We start from the raw sequence: 22,169 nt of genomic DNA, 5'->3' as shown, positions 1-22,169 counted from the left end.
ATCTTTTTAATTCAGTTGTAAATGGGATTGTTTTCTTAGTTTCCCCTTTTGATAGTTTATTATTGGTGTATAAAAATACAACTGATTTCTGGATAATTATTTAGTCTTCTGCTACTTTACTGAATTCATTTTTTCAGCTTTAGTAGTTTTCTGGTGGAATCTTTAGGGTTCTCTATATACAGTATCATGTCATCTGTAATAATGACAGTTATACTTCTTCTTTTCCAATTTGAATGGCTTTTATTTCTTCTTGTGTGATTGCTGTGGCTAGGACTTCCAATACTGTGTTAAGAATGGTGAAAGCAGAAATCCTATCATGTTCCCGATCTTAAGGGAAATACTTGTAGTTTTTGCCCATTGAGTATGATGTTGGCTGTAGGTTTGTCATATATGGCCTTTATTACATTGGGGTATGTATGTTTCCTCTATTCCCACTTTAAGAGAGTTTTTTTAAAATCATAAATGGGTGATGGATTTTATCCAATGTTTTTTCTGCATCTATTGATATGATCATGTAGTTTTTATCCTTTATTTTGTTTATGTGTGTATCATGTTTATTGATTTGCGATACTGTATCAACAACCTTGCATCCCAGGAGTAAATCCCACTTGATCATGGTGTATGATCTTTTTAATGTATTGCTGGATACACTTTGCTAATATTTTGTTGAGGATTTTAGCATCTGTGTTCATCAGGGATTCTGGTCTATAATTTTCTTTCTTTGTAATGTCTTTAATTTGGTCAAAATGGATTAATTCCTAGAAACATAGTCTCCCAAAATGGAATCAAGGAAGAATCAGAAAAATCTGAAAAGACCAATTATAACTAATGAGAAGCAGTACTAAAAAAACAAGCAAAAAACTCTCAACAAAAAAAGTCCTGGACTAGATGGCTTCACAGGTGAATTTTACCAAACATTCAGTGAATAATTAACACCCGTCTTTCTTAAACTATTCAAAAAAATTCAAGAGGAAGAAGACTCCCAAGCTAATTTTATGAGCCTAGCATTATCCTAAGTCCAAATCCTCTTAGAAATTTTTTATTGACAAACCTTCTAATCCCCTCCTTGGCTGTAAATTCCCACTTCCTTGTTGTATTGGGAATTAAGCCAAGTTCTATACTGAGGTGTCTTTTCCCCCGCAATAATCCTGAATAAAATCTGTTTTTACCATTTTAACTACTGTTCAGCTCTAGTTTTTTAAAAAATATATTCATATATATGTGTATACACACACATACTTATTTCATTTTGTATCTCTAAAATATAAGAATTTCTTTAAGGTTATATTATATCTAAAATATGATTTATTTCTTAAAATCAGATATCTTCTATTTCACATTTCCCCAGTTGTTTCATAAAAACTTTATATATTGAAATTGATTGATATATCTGTTAAGTGATTTTATTTGTTTTATTTTTAATTCTATAGCCCTTCCCCTTCCTTTTTTTTTTCTTCTTACTATTTATTTGTTGAAATAGTCACGTCATTAGTTTCCTAATTTGGGTTTTCCTGATTGTGTACTTGAGCTGTTATTTAACATGTTTCTGTGTTTTCCATATTTCCTGTAAATTGGTAGTTAGATCTAATGGCAAAAAAACTTTATTTATTTAAATACATTTTCATTGATTTTTTAGAGAGAGAGGAAGAGAGAAAGAGAGAAACATTGATGTGAGAGAGAAACATCAACATCGATCAGGTGCCTCCTGCACACCCCCTACTGGGAATCAAACCTGAAACCCAGGCATGTGCCCTGACCAGGAATGGAACTGGGATCTCTCTGTCCATGGGCTCAATCCACTGAGCCCCACTGGCCGGGCCAAATAAACATTTTTTAAGGTAATTTTTTAAAGGTTTCTTGGCTCATGTGTTTGGAAGGGCTTAATGTTTGAACATTATAATACTATAGTAATATGTTGTACACATATATAGTTATAGTACCCTAGTCATCTGTTCTGCCTCCTTGATATGTATGCCTCGTAGAGGTTGTGGTTTATCCAGTATCCCACATCAAGTTGAAGTTAGAATCTGGGCTGCATTCGGAAGTAGAACTATCTTCTTCTAAATTTTAAGTTCTTTTTTGTGCTGCCACTTTAGTGTTTTTATTCTTCAGAGGTTCCATCCTGAGCATACCTCCACCCCTGACCTAGGAATTCTCCAGTTTGTCTTCTGTTCTCTTTCCACTTTAGCCCTGCTCTAATTGTAATTCAGTTTGTTAATCTGGTAATACCTAATCTGTGTCAAAGTCCTCTTTTGCCACACCTTCCAGTCTACTTTCTCCTTTTCTAAAGTCTAATTATGTAGCACTGAAGCCTGAGTAATAATTCTTATAAGAAAAAGTGGCAGCCATGGACCCATAAGCGTGAGAGATTTGTTTACTTTTGAAATTAAAAAAAAAATTTAGATTTCTTATTACAAAAGTAATATATCTATGTAAAAACTAAATATGTAGTATACAGTATTTGTTTACAACTTTAAAACAATATGGAACTATATAAAGTAAAAACTAAATGTGCCATCATCTCCCCCCACTCCACCTCATTCCTTCCTCAGTGATAACAATTGTTGAGTTTCTTGTGTCTCATTCTAAACTGAACTCTATAAAAATACATACAATTTATTTATTTATTTATTTTATTTTTTATTGTGTGTGTGGTACATGCCCCTAGTGGGAACCAAACCTGGAACTCTCTGATCCTCAGGCCGACGCTCAACCCAAACTGGCCAGGGTCGTACAATTTATATATTGTATGTACATGTACAAAATTTTTGTTAACTAAAAATAATTCAAAATTATTTACTTATGATGCAAAAATTTTACCTATACAACACTGTCAATATATTTTACAAGGAAGGTACTCTTCCCCCCTCTAGTTAGTGCTAGCTAACTATCATTTCAATTTTTCTTTATGACAAAGTTGTAATACAGGAAAAGCAAGTTAGGAGAGTGTCAATACCAGGAAATTCATAGATAGATTTTCATTTTATACAATGGCATGAAAGAATGTAAGTAGTATAAAAATGAAATTATTTATGATTATCATATAGTATATAGTTTTAAAAAGTTTTATAATAGTAGAACTCAACAAAGGACCAACTTTAATGTAGTAAACTTAGCTCTTTTTCAAAGCTTTCCTTGTTTAAAAAATTATTTCCAAGAAAATTCAAAAAAATACAGAAAGAACAAAAAATCACACAGTCATATCATAAATGTTAATAGCCAGAATCAGAATTAGATTTTATGGCATTAATTCCATCTGTGTTCCTTTCCTAAACCCTTTTCTCCAAATCCCATATGAGATTTTATGAGGTCTGCCTTTCTGATGTTCATACTTTTTGAAATATGAGAACTTTATTTAACCTAATTAAAAAATACTCCAAATGTACTAGACAAACTGAGTGGAATTTTCTTTTTGCATTTATCTTCAGATAGGGCGGGAGGGAGAGAGGGAGGAAGAGAGAGAGAAAAACATTGATGTAAGAGAGACACATCGACTGGTTGCTACCCACGCGACCCCAACGGGGGCTGGGGACAAACCACAACCGAGGTACATGCCTCCAGTGGGAACCGAACCAGGACTCTCTTGTCCGCGGGCCGATGCTCTAACCACTGAGCAAACTGGCCAGGGCTGAGTGGAATTTTCTTAACTGCCATGTGAGTCCTCTCTTTTTTTATTACCTAAATTCTCATATAAATGCCTTGAATTGGAGTGGACCTCAGAAGTTGGCTCATTCAGTACTTAGGAAAACAAATTTTACAGAACCCCTGAGTCTTACAGAATTGCTTTTAATGAATAGCACATTTTTATTTAGTGGCACTGCAACAATAATGTGATTTCAGAAGGAGAATCTCCTAGTCTAGAGGAATCACCTCAAGGGTAGCTGTAAAAATTATGAGCATGAGCTTTTTTTAAAAAAGAATTTACAGTTTGAAACAAAAAGAGTTGCTTTATTTATGCATTTCATAAAATTTCCAGCAAAGATCCAATTTGAATTACCTTTTGAGACACATTTTACTAACCCCCCCCCTTTTTTTGAAAGCACAAAATACTTATGAGCTAGGATCAGTAGGAAGATAGGATAAGAAACTCTCCTACCTAGTAAATCTCTTTTTGCTTTGTTTCACAAGCAATAGCCAAGTTACTTATTGTGTTGATAAGTTTTCTTTCTCAAAAGGTAGAATGGCTTACTGTTTGGTTATTGAAAGAAGGGAACAAGAGGCTGCTGAAGGGAATTGGTGAGATAAAATACTATTCAACTGCTCAGTTACTAAAGTTTTTGAACCCATTTTAGATCATTAAAAATTGACTTTTAAAACCAAGTCTCTTGAAGACTTTGATATGTTCTAGTTCTTTATGACTCACATGACAATACTATATAAAAATTAGTATACATATAAAAATCACTTATTAGAGTGTTGCTCCCATTTTTCTACATTAGAAATTAAAAGGGGCATTGTCTACATCCAGAATTTCCTTTTTACATATCTAGATTAAATGCTTTGTTCTCTGTATATTTATCTTAAAATCAAAAAGAAATAATGTTCTGTTGTCTTACTGTAGTTGCCACTGATGCTGTAGAGGCTGTATTGTGAGTGTTTTAAAATTCTCAAACCAGTTTTGTCTGTTATACTTGGAGCTTAGTCATCATCATATGTAGCCGGACCTGATTAAGAAGGCTGTTCCGCCTCTAAGCCTTGCTAGATTGTAGCCACTAGCAACCAGGCTGCAATAATTTCCCTTTGATGACATCATCCACTGTGGAAGAACACAGTTGCTTCAGCGAGTCGAACTACATACAGTTCTAACCCTCATCAAATATGGCATCTCCCTTGCCTGCTGCAGCAGGGGTGGAGGAAATGCTACTGTCTTTTTAAGCTAGCAAGCTTTTATTTTTCTTCTTCTTTTTAAAAATTCTAATCATGGATGTTTCTTCTGATCCTTATTTGCCTTATGACGGGGGAGGAGACTATATTCCCCTGAGGGAATTACATAAAAGAGGTAATATACCCTTGCTATGAATACTCTGTTGGTATGTTTTGCATGCGGCTGGGCGGCTGTCTAATTTAAACAGGTTCTCGATTGTCCTTGACTGCAGTATGCTGTTTAGTTGGCCTGGGTTGTTAGTAAGGGGCAAATGCAACCTTCTGAATGTTCTGTAGTCCTCTCTGATTGTTTTCTCTGTGCAGATTAGTACTGCTTCAGATCACATCGGACTCCGACTCCATCTTCTGTGTGAAATCCTCTTTCTATTTAACTGGGAAAATGAATTAATCCGCTTTTACAGCTAACTAATGTGGTGTGTTGGTTAGCCCCTAAAAAATGTTTTTCTTGCTTCAGAAAACATGTTTCCTTTAATTTAATACAGAGAAATCAAGTGTGTGTCTCGGTACCATTATATTTCAGCTGCTGCCAATTACCATGTAGCTTTCACGCCACAAAGTAAATTTATAGTAAAAGCTCACCAGCATTTTAGAACACTGTGAAATGGCAGTAAAGATAAACACGTTTTGATATTAACATTTTCCATTTAACACGCACTTCAGCTGATTAACACTAACTACATTATCTTACAAAGGTAGCTTTAAAAAATCGATATAAAAATATTTAGGGTAATTTTTATACATCAGAAAAAATAATAGTCAATAGTTTGTAATAACCAGAAAAACTAGCATTCATATAAATATTTTGGCAGGTACTGTCAAGGTCTCCTTAAAACTGATTACATGTTAATTAAATTGCTTTTTAGTCATTTTACTTAAACCGGTTATGCTAAAAATAGGCCATTGGCAATTGTTGTTCTAGAAAAAAATTGAACCTAAAGAAAACCATCTTAGATAGGTGACTTTATTTATGAGCCACATTAGTTTGAATTATTGTATGGTATTATAAACTCATTTTATGCTTTAGCTCAAACTTTTATTTATTAAATATATATAGAGAAGTCATGATTTTCCTGAGTCCATTTAGCCTGTTATAGTTTATATTCTTATAACACTTTTTTAAGTGCTAAGTTCCACTAGAATTGAAAAGTTAATATAGTCAGCAAATATTTATTGGTTGCATTATCTACTGGATACTATTTTAAGCTCTAAACAGTTATTATATGTCCCATAGTATTCTGTTGTTAGTAAAAGCTTGCTTTTCAGATTTTGAGAAAAACTATACAAAGATCATGTTACATATACTTACAGAATTCCCCTCTTAATAAATTTTATGTATTTTATATGTATAGTTATATGTATAAAATAACATATAATTTTAGAATATATGGGAAAATAATCTAAAAGTATAAAGAAGAAAATAAAAATTTTTCATAATTTATCACCCAGAGCTGTTGCCCTCCCCGCCCCCCCCATTATTAGTGTGTCCATTAACTCTACTTTTTCCTATGTTTCCATCATCCCTTTTCTGGTAAGGATTTATTTAAACCAGAAGCAACTTGGATGAGTGATGACTGTTCAAATGTCACAGTATTTGCTAATTATTAAGTAATTAAACTGTAAAATAAGACAAACTGTGTTTTCTTTTCGCTATTATAGCATCTGTTTGTTGATGATAATAAACCAGAATATCTAGGCTTGGTAAATTGAAATTATCAGTGTTAAGCTTAACAATCTTTGACAGAAATTACTTATGGAGTTCATGTCTGTATAAGATATGCAAATAATAATAAGCCAAAGCATATGTAAGAGTAGGCATGGTTACTAATATGATTATTACTAAAATATAAGCTTTTTGCGTTTATTATATTTTTATAAATAATCCTTTAGGAATCTTGCTTAAGTCTAAATCAGTCTTTCTCTTGGCAGCCCAAATAGGTTCCTTGTCCCTTGATGAGACTTATTCCATTAATATAAACTAATGTTATTTGAAGGTAAAATTGTGTCTTTGTAGTACCGATGAGGCAGTTATTAGGCTTACTTGACTGTACTGTAGTTTCCTAGTATCTGTGGGTAAGAGGTGGTTTTCCATAATTTATAAGCTATTGTAGCCATGGGTCAGCACAAAGGAACTGGAGATGCGGAGATAAGCAGCTAACATAAATCAAGAAAACTGAATCAGGACAAAACAATGACTAGAAATATATCTTTAGGCTAATAACAGATGAAGAGGCAGATAATGGAAGTATGAAATTGTAAAGGATGCCAGTAAAGTAAGTATGAAGCTCAGAGTGCTAGAGTTAGGGATTACCTTTGTGGAGTAAATTAAATTTAATACTACTTTTCTAGGTGAGATGGTAAATGATTATTGTTGATAGATTAGAAATGATGACATTTTAGAACTAACCATTTTTGGGGGTAAATTTCCTACACAAAAGCCATTAAGTTCATTCATGAAATGTCTCTTTCATTTTTTTTTCTTTCTTTCATTTTCATCAGGGAAAAAAACCCTTGTTTTATTTGAATTGTCATTTTTATACTTTGACTTTTTTCTTAATTTGTTTATGAAGTTTAATTAGCCTTGGGGGGCTGAATTCTTTCTTCTACCAGGCCCTATCATGCATTTGATCTTTTGGACCTTAAGCCTCCTTTTATTCCCAGAGGGATCTTTAAAAGTTATTTGAATATTAATTGTTTCATTCAAAGATTTTAGTTTAGCTCCTGTGTATATATAAAGCATTACTCAGTAGTGTGGAGAAAGATGATGGTACTAATAGTAATATTAATAATAGCTAATACTTAGTGTACAGTTTACTGTTTTAAGTGCTTAAGTGTATCAATTCATTTATGTGTAACAGGTCATTTTAATCCTCATTGCAGACTTGTGAAGTAGGTACTGTTTTAATCCCCATTTTTTTGTTGACAAAATTGAGGTAAGAAAATGTTAAAAGTCAGGGTTTGATACAGATAGATTTGGCTCATACTCTAATCATGGGTATGTACTGTTTCTTACTATATATTCCTGTAATAACTTGGCATTTTGAGTCTGGAAGGAGCATAAGAAGGCTTCCCAAGTTTAAAAACAAAGAAACAAAAGCCAAGGAAGTTAATACATTTCTAGTGAGTGGTGTAGTCTCCATGTTCTCTGAAACTTTAGGGGAGGAAGAGATCAGTCTCCTTTTGACAAGTATTTTCAAAGTAGTCCAAGTCTTCAAGTACACAAGGGAATTTGATATGATGTTCATGGGGGAGAAGATAGAATGAGTACGTGCTCTTATGGGAGTAAATGCCTTGTATGTTGTTCCCTGGTTAGTTTTGTGGTACCAGTGGGTCATAAAAGGGTTAATAGAAAAGGTGGACTCTACAAGAGTGCTCTATCCTAGAGGAAACTTGAATGCCAGACTAGTCACAGTCTTAACCCATAAAAAGTACAACTTTTCTATTGAAGTAAAAGTTTAGAGTCTTTTTTAAGTTTCTACCTGAAATAATTTCTTGACATTCATTAGCATGCAGATTAATTTGTTTATTTTTATTCCCTCCTAAAAATATCAGTAGTTAACAATTTTTGCACATTATTTGGAAATCCAAGTGCTAGATGATATTTTTATTGCCACAGGGACATTTTGTAGGCTCTTTGTAAAATGGTTTTAAGAATCAGGTCGATATTGTACTTCTATTACCTCTAAGCTTTCAGCCAACTAGAAAATTAAATCTCTTCTTACAAATTAATTCATCTGAGTGTCTCTGAATTAAAAGAATAAAGAAAGGTTATTTATTTGATGTTAGTAACTCTTTATATTCTAAAACAATAGTATAAAATAAAGCCTGCCTTTACATTTCTTTGCCCACAGTATCTGATTTTAAAATCTTCAGTAAAATCTGGTTCATATTACTATCTCTAGCTTGGTTTTCTAAAAATAACCTACACTTTACTATGATTAATTTTATACTATCTCTTGTTCTGACTTGTCGTAAGTCAGAAATGCTTTGTGTATCAAAATTTCTTAAGATCTGCCACATAGATTAAGTTTGTAAATTTGGCTGTGTTTTCCAGCATTGAGCTTTCTTCTTTGTGCCTACACAAAGTCACGGGAGACTGGTGGCTTAAACTGTATTTTAAAGTTTTGCTTTTGTTATTCAATAGATGTGTGTTTAATTTGTAATTTTTTGTAGTTTGTTACAACCATAATTAGATAAAAAATGGATTTACTTTAGTTTCTGTCAATTTATTTCTCATTCCATTTCAGAGAACAAATTTTATAATTTTTAAGTTTATATAATATATAAATCATCTTATATACAGAGATAATAAATATATATGGAACTTCTTTTCAATTACACATATATTTTAATATCCACTTTATTATCTCTAAGGATATGTCTTTTTATTTTGGGGTGGCAATAGAGTAGAGAAGAAAACAGTGAATTGGGTAATGGGCTCAGCATTGCTACTGGCTGGTTTTGTATCTTGGGTCAGCTTCTTTGGGATTTGGTTTTAATTTCCAAGTCTTTGTAGTTTAAATAGATGGCAGTTAAATATAACTTGAAGGCAGAACAGATTTAAAGAGCATATACTTCATTTATCCAGCAGACATTTAATTGACCACCTACTAAGTACTAGGCACAGAGCTTGCTGTTACTCTTTTAATCTTTTATTTGGGACTCTGCCAATGTTCTGGAACTTTCACTATCAACTTACAACATTTACTTTCTCCTTCCTCACCAGGATGACCATTTCTTATCAGTAAGGTCACAGAAAGAGGGGAAAGAATACATGGGGACTAGACTTTGTGCTCTTAATATACAGAAGAAAATGGTAGTTAGGAAATATGTTGAGTTTGGGATTTCTGTCTGCCCTCTTCCATAATTAAAAAAAAATGAATATGTTTTCTGGGTGTGTGATAGGACAGTAATCTGCATTATGAGTTTAAATGATAAAAATCACTGTTGTCACATCTTTTGAGATCAACCCTAGAGATATTGAGTAATAGTCTTAGGAAATAAATATATACCTGCTTTTTCATGTAAAATTAGTATTTGGAAATTCCCCTTTGAGAAAAGACTTAGGCTGCTGAAGATGTGTGGCTTTGAAATTCACTAATAAGCTCAGTGTAAGGTGCAACCATGAAGTACTTTATTTAGCTCAGTTCACCAAGTATATATTGAGGGGTAGTGGGTGGGACTATAAAGGCTTTTCTTTTTGAGAAAGCAAATAATTTCATTAATGTTGTATTCTCCAGTTAAGTTTTTGTCAAATTTCAGGATTTAACATGTTGGTTATGAAATCATTTGGGTTGTGACCAGTATTAAAAAAAAGGAAAGAAAGAAAATAAAAAGTAAACTTGTCAGAGTATATGCCAGATAGTAAGTATACTAAACTTTGGTTTTACTTAGATACATATCTATATGCTTTGTCAGGGAAAAATGTTTCTTGCCTTGAGCCAGTCAAACAAGTTTGAAAACCAGTTTCTTCAGTATACACCCAGCAAGGCAGTTAACTCTTTCTGTGGTAAAGGGAGGCTGCCTGTGGCCTAAGCTGAGTTTGGAACAACCTGAGGGTGAGAATGGGGTTTGTTCTTGTCCTAGACCTCTGCTAAAGCAAGGGATATGAGTGCTAGTAGCAAAGCAGTGCCCATGACTACTATTGCAACATTTTTTTTTTCATTGCAGTATTTTAAATAATATAGGAAAAGTGATTTGGAACCAGAGGCAAAGAGTGATGATGGTTTTGATGGGTAAGATTGTATTAATTGTCTGAAAGCTAAATGCATGTGCACAAGTGTTTTGGAAGAAGACACCATCTATCTCAGAGAGAAGCATGTCCACATATCTTAAAATGTATAAGCAAACTATGAAATTATTTTTATTTTTTTCTTTATTGATTTTAGAGAGAGAGAGAGGAAGGGAGAGGGAGAGAGAGATAGAAACATTGATGAGAGAGAACATTGATTGACCACCTCCTGCATGGTCCCCTCTGGGGATTTGGCCCACAACCTGGGCATGTGCCCTGACCAGGAATCAAACCGGCAACCTCTTGGTGCATGGATCTATGCTCAACTGCTGAGCCACATCAGCCAGGCCCATGAAATTATCTTTTAGGCAGTATTGCATAGTGGTAAGAAATGACTTTGGATTCAAACTGCTTGAGTTTGAATCTCTGTTCCACTACTTACTAGCTTTGTAATCTTGAGCATATTTCTTAACTCTCTGTGCCTTATTCTTCTAATTTGTAAAGTGGAGATAGTGATACCTGTGTCCTGTGGTGTGAGATTTAAGTGCGTTAATACACGTAAAGTGCTAAGAACTGTGTATGGCACATAGTAAGTGCTCAAGAAATCTTAGTTGTTTTATTATTATTATTATTAGACACCAGATAGATAACAATGGCCTCTAGGTGGGAAAGATTATTTTAATTCTGATGTAGTCTAGTTTATCTGTTTTTTCTTTGGTCACTTATGTATGGTATCCAAAGTCACAAAGATTTACTCTTATGTTTTCTAATAAGAGTTTTATAGTTTTAGCCCTTGCATTTTGGCCTATGATCCGTTTTTGGTTAATTTTCATGCATGGTATGAAGTATGGGTCCAGCTTCATTCTTCTGCATGTGGATAGCTAGTTATCCCAGCATCATTTATTGAAAACACTATTCTTTTCCCATTGGTGAAAGTATTACTTTAAATAATAATGAATAATTTTAAATTTTCCTACAGATAATTTAAAAACTTTTTTGTTTAGATTACAGATATTAGTATATAATGAATTTGTGTTTACGTAAGTATGCATGAATTTTATAAAGTTCTGTGTCGGGGTAGGAGAAAAGGCAAAAAGATCTTACCAGGAAAATTATTTTTGCAAGAAAGCTGCTGCTAATCACAGCTCACTGATTGGATACTTTTTCCTGCTTGGTGAGGTATTTTAGTGTTGGTGATACTGAAACTATGAAATATTATAGGTGATATTTGATTTATAAAATGTTCAGTTATAGAAAGGTTGGTCATTGACTACACTTTTTGGAAATTTGTTTTGGTGTCCATGTCAGGTATAATAAATTGTTATCTATTAAAAATCTACAGGATTTTTACTAAATATACAGTAGTAGCAGAACTCACTAGTCAAATTTGTAAAGTACCCCCCTCCCCCACTTTGCAATATTTTCAGTCTTTTGGTTAAGATTAATACCTTATGAGTAATATAATGCAGCCTAATGAAGTTTTTTTTTTTTTTAATTTATTGATTTTTAGAGAATGAAAGGAAGGGAGAGAGAAACATCAATTTGTTGTTCCACTTATTTATACACTCATTGGTTGATTCTTGTATGTGCCCTGACCAGAGATAACCCTGCAATCTTAAAAGGATATTGGGATGATGCTCTAACCAACCGATCTCCCCGACCAGGGCCCTAATGAAGTTTTATTTTATTTTTATTTAATTAATAAATTTTTGTTACAGATGTTTCTCCTTTTTCCCCCATTGACACCCTCCTCCTGCCCCCACCCCCGCATCCCAGCATTGTTGTCTGTGTCCACTGGTTATGCTTTATATGCATAAGTTCTTTGGTTTATCTCTTCCTCCTCACCCAAACCCCCCACCCCCACCTTTGAAGTTTTTCAGTCTGAACCCTACTTCTGTCTCTGGGTCTATTTTGTTCATCATCTTATTTTGTTCATTATGAAGTTTTAAATGCCAAAATATTTGTGCAGAAACAATAGCTTGTGGTTATTGATTTCCTACACTTTGTCAAATATATATATAATCTCTAGTCCATATACCAAAAGTGGGTGAGAACACCCAGGTATCTCTAAGAGTTTAGTAAGTAACTTGTGTTGGATCATATAGTTAATAGGTGGCAGGGCTGGAATTTGACTCTAGGTCTTTCTGACCTGAAAGTGCACTAAGGTCATGGAACTTCTTTCTTAGGACACTGAAAAGAAAGTGATCTTTTCTTCAGTCTTTTTTGTTGCTGAAGGTAGTCACTGGCATCTGCTAGTCTGACCTCCAGAAAAGTTTTTTAAATTTTTTCTTTTCTTAAATTTGAGAGGTACTACTTTCACATCACACTTTTTCACAATCCACAATCTAGGGATCTTTGTTGCAGGACCTATCTTTTCTTTTTTTTTTAAATTATTTCGAAATTCAGTTGTTAGTAGATTCTTGCCCAGCTGGTGTGGCTCAGTGGATTGAGCATTGTCCTGGACTGAGGTCCCGGTTCACTTCCCGGTCAGGGCACATGCCCGGGTTGCAGCCTCGATCCCCAGTTGAGGGTGTGCAGGAGGCAGCCAACTGATATTTCTGTCTCACATCGATTTTTCTTTTTCTATCTATCTCTCTAAAACATTAAAAGAATTAATAGACTCCTACTGTCTTTGTATCACTCTGCTCAAGGTTTACATTTCCAGGACATAGAGTTTGATTAGTTTAACTTGGATCATGTGCCTTTTCCTTAGCCTGGGAAAGGAGGATACTTTGATTGAGGCTCTCACCAGGACTGCATGCAATGAGCGATAGAAGTTTCCTAAAAATAATTGGGTTCTGTTACAGAAAGATGGGAAAAAGTTACTAGGTGGACAGAACAAGGGTCCATTACACAAATAATAACCCTAATCTGAGGACAGTTACTGGATAATGTGTTTATTTGAAGTTTAGAGATATACCTGGTTATTAATATTGAATGTCTGGATATGGGCTTGGGAAAAAAGAACAAGAAAAAAAGTTAAAATTTTAAAAATGTATTGGAAAAGAGGATAACTAAGTAAGTACACTACACATGTTCATTCCATGTACTGTTTGTAATGCAAACTAACCCAACAGTTCATAGTATGTCACAACAGTTAAATATAGTAATCTGAAGTATATTGAAAATGATGAACATATGCATTTAATGACTTGAGATGGTTTAGAATGACTGCCTATGAATGAAAATATGCTAAATAATGAAAACCTCATAAATCAGTGTGGTTAGTATGATATCTATATTTTTGGTTTATAGAAAATGTTAAAGGCTGAAGCCAATTGCAGTCTATTATAACTTCGTTTACTCGATTCCTTCCCCTTGCTTTCCCAGTAAACCTTATGTAGTTATGTAGAATTGGTTTTTCATCTGTTATTTTTTCAATCCATGGCTTATTGTACAAACTCTAATAAGCCTTTTTATTTAAAGCTTTTTAAAACCCAGAAACCCATCACTTATAACTCAAAGGTATTGGCTTTTAAGATTTTGCTTTTTATGTGGGTTTCAAAAACCTAAATTTGAAACTCAGAAGCCACATTACAGAGCCTTGTTTTCTGTGATCTGCTGTATTTCTGTTCCTGTGGCAGTGGCTGTCTCACTGAACTCTATGGGGAAGACACATGGAGAGGGCAAGGAAGTCACAGTGGGTGAGGAGCCTTGATTAGCACTTCCAAAAGGCATTCTGGTGCATCTCTACTACTGTCTTCACGGATAAATAAATGAGACCTGCATATGCTTTGAGAAATGGGAAGTTCAGGGTAAATCATACCATTTTGTTTTAATAAAATGCAACTATAAGAAGAGCTTTTACTGAGGACAGAGAAAGGCATAATCAGGGAACTGCAGCCTCACCATCTTTATTTCATCCCATAAACCTCTTGGTTTTGAAATATTATTTTGGGAAAGAAAGAGATATACTTTATATGTGAGAGAACTTTAATTTGTCCTTGTGGAATAACCTACAAGTTTTATGCTTCATTCATGCATAAGATGAAGTTGGTTAATTTATACTGTTACTTATAAAAATTTTACTAACACACATATATAATTTATTTGTATTCATCTCATTTTAATATATGTAAGTTAAACTTCATACAAATCAAGGTTGCAGTGAACTATACACAAACAAGTGATAGGTTAGGAATATTTAAAAACCATTGTTGTTAGGAAATATGATACCTTTAAAATTACTCCTAACATGGGATATGTAGGTATTTCTGTGATTCTGTTAGAAATTAATGTTCCCTACCCAGTTTAGAATAGGACAGAATATCTTTTCTATTCTCCTTCTCTGTGCTACTCAGATTTCAATGTTTGGCAGAACAAGTTATAAAATAAAATATATGAAGTGTCATACATATACTAAAGTCTGAATATTTTTTTTAATGGCCAGCCAATTCTTAAATTTTATTTAAAAAATTTTTTACAATTAACAGACTTTAAATTAAAAAATGTTTATTGATTTCTCAGTAAATATGATACCTTTCAGTTGTCATTAATAACCTAGTACAATGAGCAAGAAACAGGATGAAAGGAGAAAAGTTAAAGCCAGATTGTAATGTCTGCCTTCCTCCTCCTGGAGATTCCATTTAATTGTATTTATCAGACCCCAACAAATAGTCTAATCAGCTCTACCTCAACAAAAAATGTTTATTTTCATATCAAAATCTATCTTGTTTACTGTCCAAGCTAATTTAATAGCATCAGTCATAAGAAGGACCCAAACCACTTTTAAAAATAATTTAGAGGGGAAATCTGTTTCTGTGGGCTCCCCCAAAACCAAGAAGATCAAGAATTATTTCCCTCTATACTTGACTGTTTCCAAGCACCATTGCTGTGTCAGGTAGAAGCAGATTGGCATGAGGGGACAGACCTGCAAACAGGCTGCTGGGGACACAAACTACTCTGGCTAATTTCCACATTAATGTGTGCAATGGCAGCCCTAGTAATCCTAAGGGACACAACATGCAAGCCCCCAAGCATAATACATTGATCCACAGGGTCCTCTAGTTTAAAAAAGGATGAGTCCTTTATTTCTGGTTTCACATATTCAGAATTACTGCATATATATGTTACTGAGCTGAATGAGAGTTCATCCACCGGCTCACACAGACTGAAAGAAATGTGCAAGTGGGAGTTTTCAGTGGAGAAAAGAATTAGTTTATTAGGATTGCTGCCATTGTGGAGAATGGATGAGCTTGTGCTTCAAAATACCCGACTCCCCGATAGTTTACAGACCAGGCTTTATAGAGCAAAAATCATGCCATCGAGTAAGGGGTTTGGAGTTATAAGTGAAACTAAGTTGGTCAATTTTGAGGTAAGGGAAGTAAATCATGATTTCAGGTCTTGAGGTGAGCTTCATGGTCCTTCAGTATGGTTTCATGGGGACATACATGAACAGGGGGTCATTTCACATTAGGGCTTAGGAGCTGAAACACAGCTTAAGGAAAGCCATACCTTATGGCCATTAGTTAGGGCTTGGCAATTGTTTCTTGCTGCTTCAGGAAGTTAATAAAATGTAAGGGAAAGGGCCAAGGCTTATAGGGCAGGTTTTGAAGAAACTGAATAGAGTAGAGTGCTGGGGCTACATGCTAAATCAGAATCATACATTAAATCAGGACCTTCGATAGTTTAGATGTCAGAGTTTCTACAGAATAGTTATTTGAACATCACTGAAGGCCAGACACATGGTTAATATAAATGTTTATTATGGTGCTATACATTTTGCTACCTCATAAAAATGAGAATAGCCTGGTCGGTATATAAAAATAAGAATAGCCTTGGTCTGGCTTAGTGGTTGAACATCATCCCATGCACCAAAAGGTCACCGGTTCAATTCCCAGTCAAGGCACATGCCCAGGTTGTGGGCCCAATCCCTAGTGAGGGGTATGTAGGAGGCGGCCATTTGATGTTCTCTCTCATTGATGTTTCTATCTCTCTCTCCCTCTCCTTTCCACTCTCTCTAATATCAATAAAGAAAAAATATTTTTTTTAAAAATGAGAATAATAGTCTCTACTTTTCTACTTTCTAGTTCTTAAGTCTGTTGGAAGAGTACATGCTTTATTTTCTATATATCCACATTGGTGCAAACAGCTTGGGCATTCTTATCATTGGGGCTGATGACATTGTGTTGGATGCATGTTAGGTGGTACAGAAATTTTGTTTCTTTAATTTTTTTGCATTGAAGAGTAATAATTAAGATCTGTAGTCCATGTCTCTTAAACTCTACCTACATAAGCTTATATGGGGGGAAAGTTTGAAGTTTGCAAAATATATCAAGTGTTCATTTAAAAAATATTTTTTTCATAGTATACATAAGATAATATTTTCTTTTAATTTCAGACTTACAGATGTTGAAAAATAGTGTACCCAGATTCCTGAAATGTTAACATTTTACCACATTTGTTTATTCTGTCTCTTGTTCTTTCTTATGCTGCTATATATGCTATTATCTGTGTAATGTATAATATATACTAATATATATACACACACACACACGTACATACCACATTTTTTCCCCTGAACCATGTAAAAGTAAGATGCAGACATAAAAAGTAAAAGATGCACTTTTACTTCTAAATACTTCAGTGTGTATTTCCTTATGAGACATTACCTTATATATAGCCACAGTACAATTTTCAAAATCTGAAAATTGGCATTGATCAGTACTATTATCCAAGCTATGGGTTATTTTCAGATTTTCCAGTTGTCCCACTGTATTTTTTACTATAAAAGAAAAAATATGTTTTCCTGGTCAAGGATGTAATAATTCAGAAGTATCCTTTAATCTAAAGTATCCTTTAATCCTCTGTCAAGCTTTGTTTTTCGTGACTTTGACATTTTTAAATAATGTAAGCCATTTATTTTGTACAATTCTCCTCAGTTTGGATTTATTTGTTTTTTTCTTATAAGATTTAGTTTATGCATTTTTGGTTAGAGTACCACAAAGTGGTTTATCATCATACCAGAAATCTATAGAGGCTTTCAACACTTCCCTCCAGAACCATTTTCTTTAAATTACCAGTTTTAGTATTACATGGTAAGCAGAATCAGAGATTCTCAGATTTGCCAATATCATATTTATTCTCCAGCTGCTTTCTCTAAGAAAAGTTATGACCTTTCAGTTAGGTTTTACAAGGCAGAAATTACTAAATAAAATCAGGATAGAGAGAGGAAGAAAAAGATGGAATACTTGAAGCTTTAAGGATAAGGTTTAGAGTATATGTTTTATGTGAATGGACATGTGCCATTGCAGGGATTGGGCCTTTAAACCCTCGGTCAAGAAGGATAAATTATTCCTGGAGCACTTCTGCCAAAACACTGGAATCAATATACTATTCTCCTTTTAGACGTTTTATACCTTTCTAAGGCAACATTCAAATGAATGGAATAGGGAGATAAGAGAGAACCCTGTTTTATCTGGTAGAAGTAAATAGATATTTAAGTTTATTAGTACAATATTCAGGATTTAGTATATTGTTTAAAATGTTAACCCTTTCTATATTAATGCTAGTTCCTATTGCCTCTTTGAATGATTAAGAAACAGATCTTGCAACCTTCATTGTAGTTTATTTGGTGTCTATCTTACCAGTAATAAAATTGTTTTTAGTATTGACATGGTGGCTCTTTGTGTAACTCTCCCTTCCCCTTCACCCTACCCCCAACTGATTTATGATAATCTCTTGCTCTATTCTAGGCAGTGTTTATAGTGATTGGGGAAAGTTCAGATTCTAGCTTTGCAAGATCATAGTTTTGTGAAATGACTTAACATTTATGATAGTTTATCTGTAAATAAAAGGGAATGAGTCATTTTAACCATTAGCAAGTCTTAAAGTCATGTAATAAAATAAGCAGGTTTCTTGTGTTTTATTTTTACAATTTTTTGTTTGTTTGTTTGTTTGGTATGTGCCCCTAGCGGGAACCGAACCCAGGACTCTCGTTCACAGGCCAACGCTCCAACCACTGAGCAAAACTGGCCAGGGCTTTATAATGTCTGTTTAAATATTAGTATACTGCCACTCTATATTCTCTATCATTAAGTTAAATTTTCATTAAAATGACACCCTTATAGATTTTTTTTTTTGGTATAAAATATATATTACCACTATATAATTTGTGGATGTAATTTGTAATCACTTATGATAAAATCACCTATTTGAAATTATGTATCAGCTTTTCTAAGTTTTTAGGGGTTTAGAAAAATTTCAAATGCTTCTTTACTTATATATCTTTATTATAAGCTGTGGTGTATATCATAAAGATATTTAACATATAAAGATGACTTGTCCAAAGTTACTTAGTCTAGGACCAGAATCTTTGACGCAGGCTTATTTTTGATACTCTAGAGTTTGAAAGGACATGCCATAATCACTTTGTCTTATCCAATTTTGGATAACTTTTCTTAATTTGGATAATTTTTTTCATTTTCTCTCTTTTATTATATTTCTAGTGATACTATTACTAATGAACTTCTAAGAAGGTTGCAGTTCACCATTGTTTCTCATAAAGGCACTATCATTGTTCTTCTTTTGCTTTGTAGGAACTCATTACACAATGACAAATGGAGGCAGCATTAATAGTTCCACACACTTACTGGATCTTTTGGATGAACCAATTCCAGGTGTTGGCACATATGATGATTTCCATACTATTGATTGGGTGAGAGAGAAATGTAAAGACAGAGAAAGGCATAGACGGGTAAGTGTTTTGAGTCATTTTCATATGTTTTTATTGATATTTTTAGAAAAAGAGGAAGGGAGAAAGAGAGAGAAATACTGATGTGAGAGAGTAACATCCATCGTCTGCCTCCTTCACACCCCATACTGGCGATCGAGCCCACAACCTCTGCGTGTGCCCTGACAGGGAATGGAAGCAGGACCTCTCAGTCCATGGGACCACTTTGAGTCTTTTTTAAAAATATAGTATAGCCCGGCTGCTGTGGCTCAGTGGTTGAGCATCGACCCATGCACCAAGAGGTCGCCGGTTGATTCCTGGTCAGGGCACATGCCCAGGTTGTGGGCCTGATCCCCAGTGGGGGGCATGCAGGAGGCAGCCAATCACTGTTCTTTCTCATCAATGTTTCTATCTTTCACTCCCTCTCCCTTCCTCTCTCTCGAAGTCAATAAAGGAAAAAAATATTAAATATTTATATATATATATATATATATATATAGTACAGCCCTGGCCTGTGTGGTAGTTAGAGTGTTGGTCCATGTACCCAAAGGATGTGGGCTCTATTCCCTACCCTGATCTGGGGGTGTGCAGGAGGCAACTAATTGATGTGCCTCTCTCAAATCGGTGTTTTTCTCCTCTCTCTTTCTTCCTCCCTTCCTCTTCCTTTTTCCCTCTCTACCATCCTTTTTACTCTCCCTAAAAAAAAAAAATCAACGGAAAAAAATATCTTCTTGTGAAGATTAACAACAACAAAAATATATAGTACATAATTAGATCAATTAATAATATATTTCTGCCAGTGATCTCATACTGCCAAAATATATGTTGTATATTTAAGCATATTTTTAAAAGTTTATTTATGTCCCATATCTTTCCAGAAAGGATTTGAGGTAGCTTAAAATAAAAAAGTGTGTAGTAAGACAAAATAGAAAGAAAAGGAAAAACATGACCCATGAGCTGGGGGGAGGATCTTAAGCCAAGTTCAAGATTTGGAAGTCAGCATGATTTTTGGCTTTGATTAACATAGCAGCTATGGCAAAACAGGAAACTTTTTACATAATTCTCATTGGAATTCTTTATTCTCAGAAAAAGAAGAAACTTTCTGAGTAGTTTTATGGGATTTTGCTCTTTTATCTTTTCTCAGTTTTTAAATTCTGAGATATTTCTCAAATTAGTGTTGAGTGTTATGAGTCACTATTCCAAAAAAGTGAAAAGTATAACTTATGGATCTTTCTTATTGTTGACTGTGACTTACTGGTATAATATAATCCAAAAATACAATTTTTTTTTTTTTTTAAAAAAGAGAGAGAAAAAATTTCTTTGACAGTAAAATTTTAAATTCCAAAAAGCCCTTAGTAACTTTGGGGTCTGTAGTTTACTTGTAAATGCAAATACGTACTTGTACAAATTAGTGATTACCTTTCATATGAATCTATACATGTATTTTAAACCTGAAATTGGAATTATATTAATTACATTATCTTGTTTATGAAAAGTACAGCTTCTGAGATTCATCATTCAACATTTACCTTGTCTGGAAACATTATAAGTGGGGTGTAACTGAAAAGAAGACGCAGTACATGAAATCAGTGTTCTAATCCAGTGATTCTCAAACTTATTTTTGTCTTTGATCCTTTTAAAACTATAACAGTTATTGAGGATGCCTAAGGAGCTTTAATATATATGGTTACATTAATTGATATTTACCATATTAGATATGAAAACTGAGAAATTTAAAAAATATTAATTCATTTAAAAGTAACAATAACCCATTTTATATAAACTGAAAAACACATTTTTATGAAAAACAGCTGTGTTTTCCAAAATAAAAATATTTAGTGAGTGAGTGACACTGTATTACATTTTTATCAATCTTTTTATTGTCTGGTTTAATAGAAGACTGCTGGATTCTCATAGCTTTTGCATTCAGTCTGCTGTGATATGTTGTTTTAATTAAAGTGGATGAAGAAAATCCAGTCTCACAGTTGGAAAAGTTAGGCATATTCTACTAACTTTTTAGATCATTGTAGATATTCTTTGAATACTGCACCAAAGTGACATGTGGTAGTTTCTTAAAGGTTAGTTGCTATGTGTAATCTGAAACTGTATCAATGACCTTTCTGTCTTCTGTTACATTAAAATCCATTGGTTCACTTTGAACTTTGAGTGGGTGATTTTTAACATTATGCAGTATTTGATCACTTGAGAAATGTTGAGAACACTGATTTATGCAGTTCTTTAAGTGTTGACACTTTTTACTACATGATATAAATAAAACACATTGGTTAATTTCAACACTCATCTCTTCAGAAAAGTATTAGGAATTTGTCATTCTTACAGTGATGGTACAAGTTTTCAAAAATTCTAATTTTTACTTGAAAGCTCAAATTTCCCCATATCCTCCCTCCATCACTGTTTATTCCCCCATATCCTCCTCCACCTCTACTTCTCTTCCCCGCAGCAATTACCACACTGTTGTCCGTATCCTTAAGGTTTTTTTTTTTCATTTTTGCCCAGTACATCCACCCGTCCTCAGCTCCCTCACTCCCGCCCCAGGTGGTAGGCTGCTTTCTATCTATGAGTCTGTCTCTTTTTTGCTTATTAGTTCATTAAATTCCACATATGAGTGGAATCATATGGTACTTATCTTTCTGGACTATAGCTTTTTAAAGCAGCAATCCTAGTAAAGCAGAACACCTTAGGGTTTTAAATTTAGAAGTGCATTCTTACTAAGAGAGGGAAGACTTGGCTTCTCATTTCTTAGTAGAGTGAGATCTGGAATCAAATCTGTTAATGTCCTGCTAATCTCAACTCCTCCACTATATTCAGTAGAGGACATTTCTGCCTCACCTAGTGATCAAAGAGAGCCTCTGGACCCTACAAGTG

General features: G+C 33.9%; 1 protein-coding gene across 6 annotated transcripts in view; it reads left to right on the top strand.

The window, feature by feature from the left end:
- The window catches only part of CLCN3 (chloride voltage-gated channel 3), a 75,198-nt gene that overhangs the window by 23,090 nt on the left and 29,939 nt on the right, over positions 1-22,169 (top strand). For 4 of the 6 annotated variants that reach the window (XM_036281594.1, XM_036281597.1, XM_036281596.1 and 1 more), the window contains exon 3: positions 19,150-19,307. In XM_036281594.1, the coding sequence (XP_036137487.1) occupies positions 19,150-19,307 (158 nt within the window). Of the gene's footprint in view, positions 1-4,801; positions 5,000-19,149; positions 19,308-22,169 lie in introns of those variants that run through there. The other 2 variants (XM_036281598.1, XM_036281595.1) reach the window with 2 other exon arrangements.

The sequence above is a fragment of the Molossus molossus genome, unplaced genomic scaffold (genome assembly GCF_014108415.1).
Source record: "Molossus molossus isolate mMolMol1 unplaced genomic scaffold, mMolMol1.p scaffold_m16_p_4, whole genome shotgun sequence".
Classification (NCBI taxonomy): Eukaryota; Metazoa; Chordata; class Mammalia; order Chiroptera; family Molossidae; genus Molossus; species Molossus molossus.
This window is presented reverse-complemented; position numbering and strand designations above follow the sequence as displayed.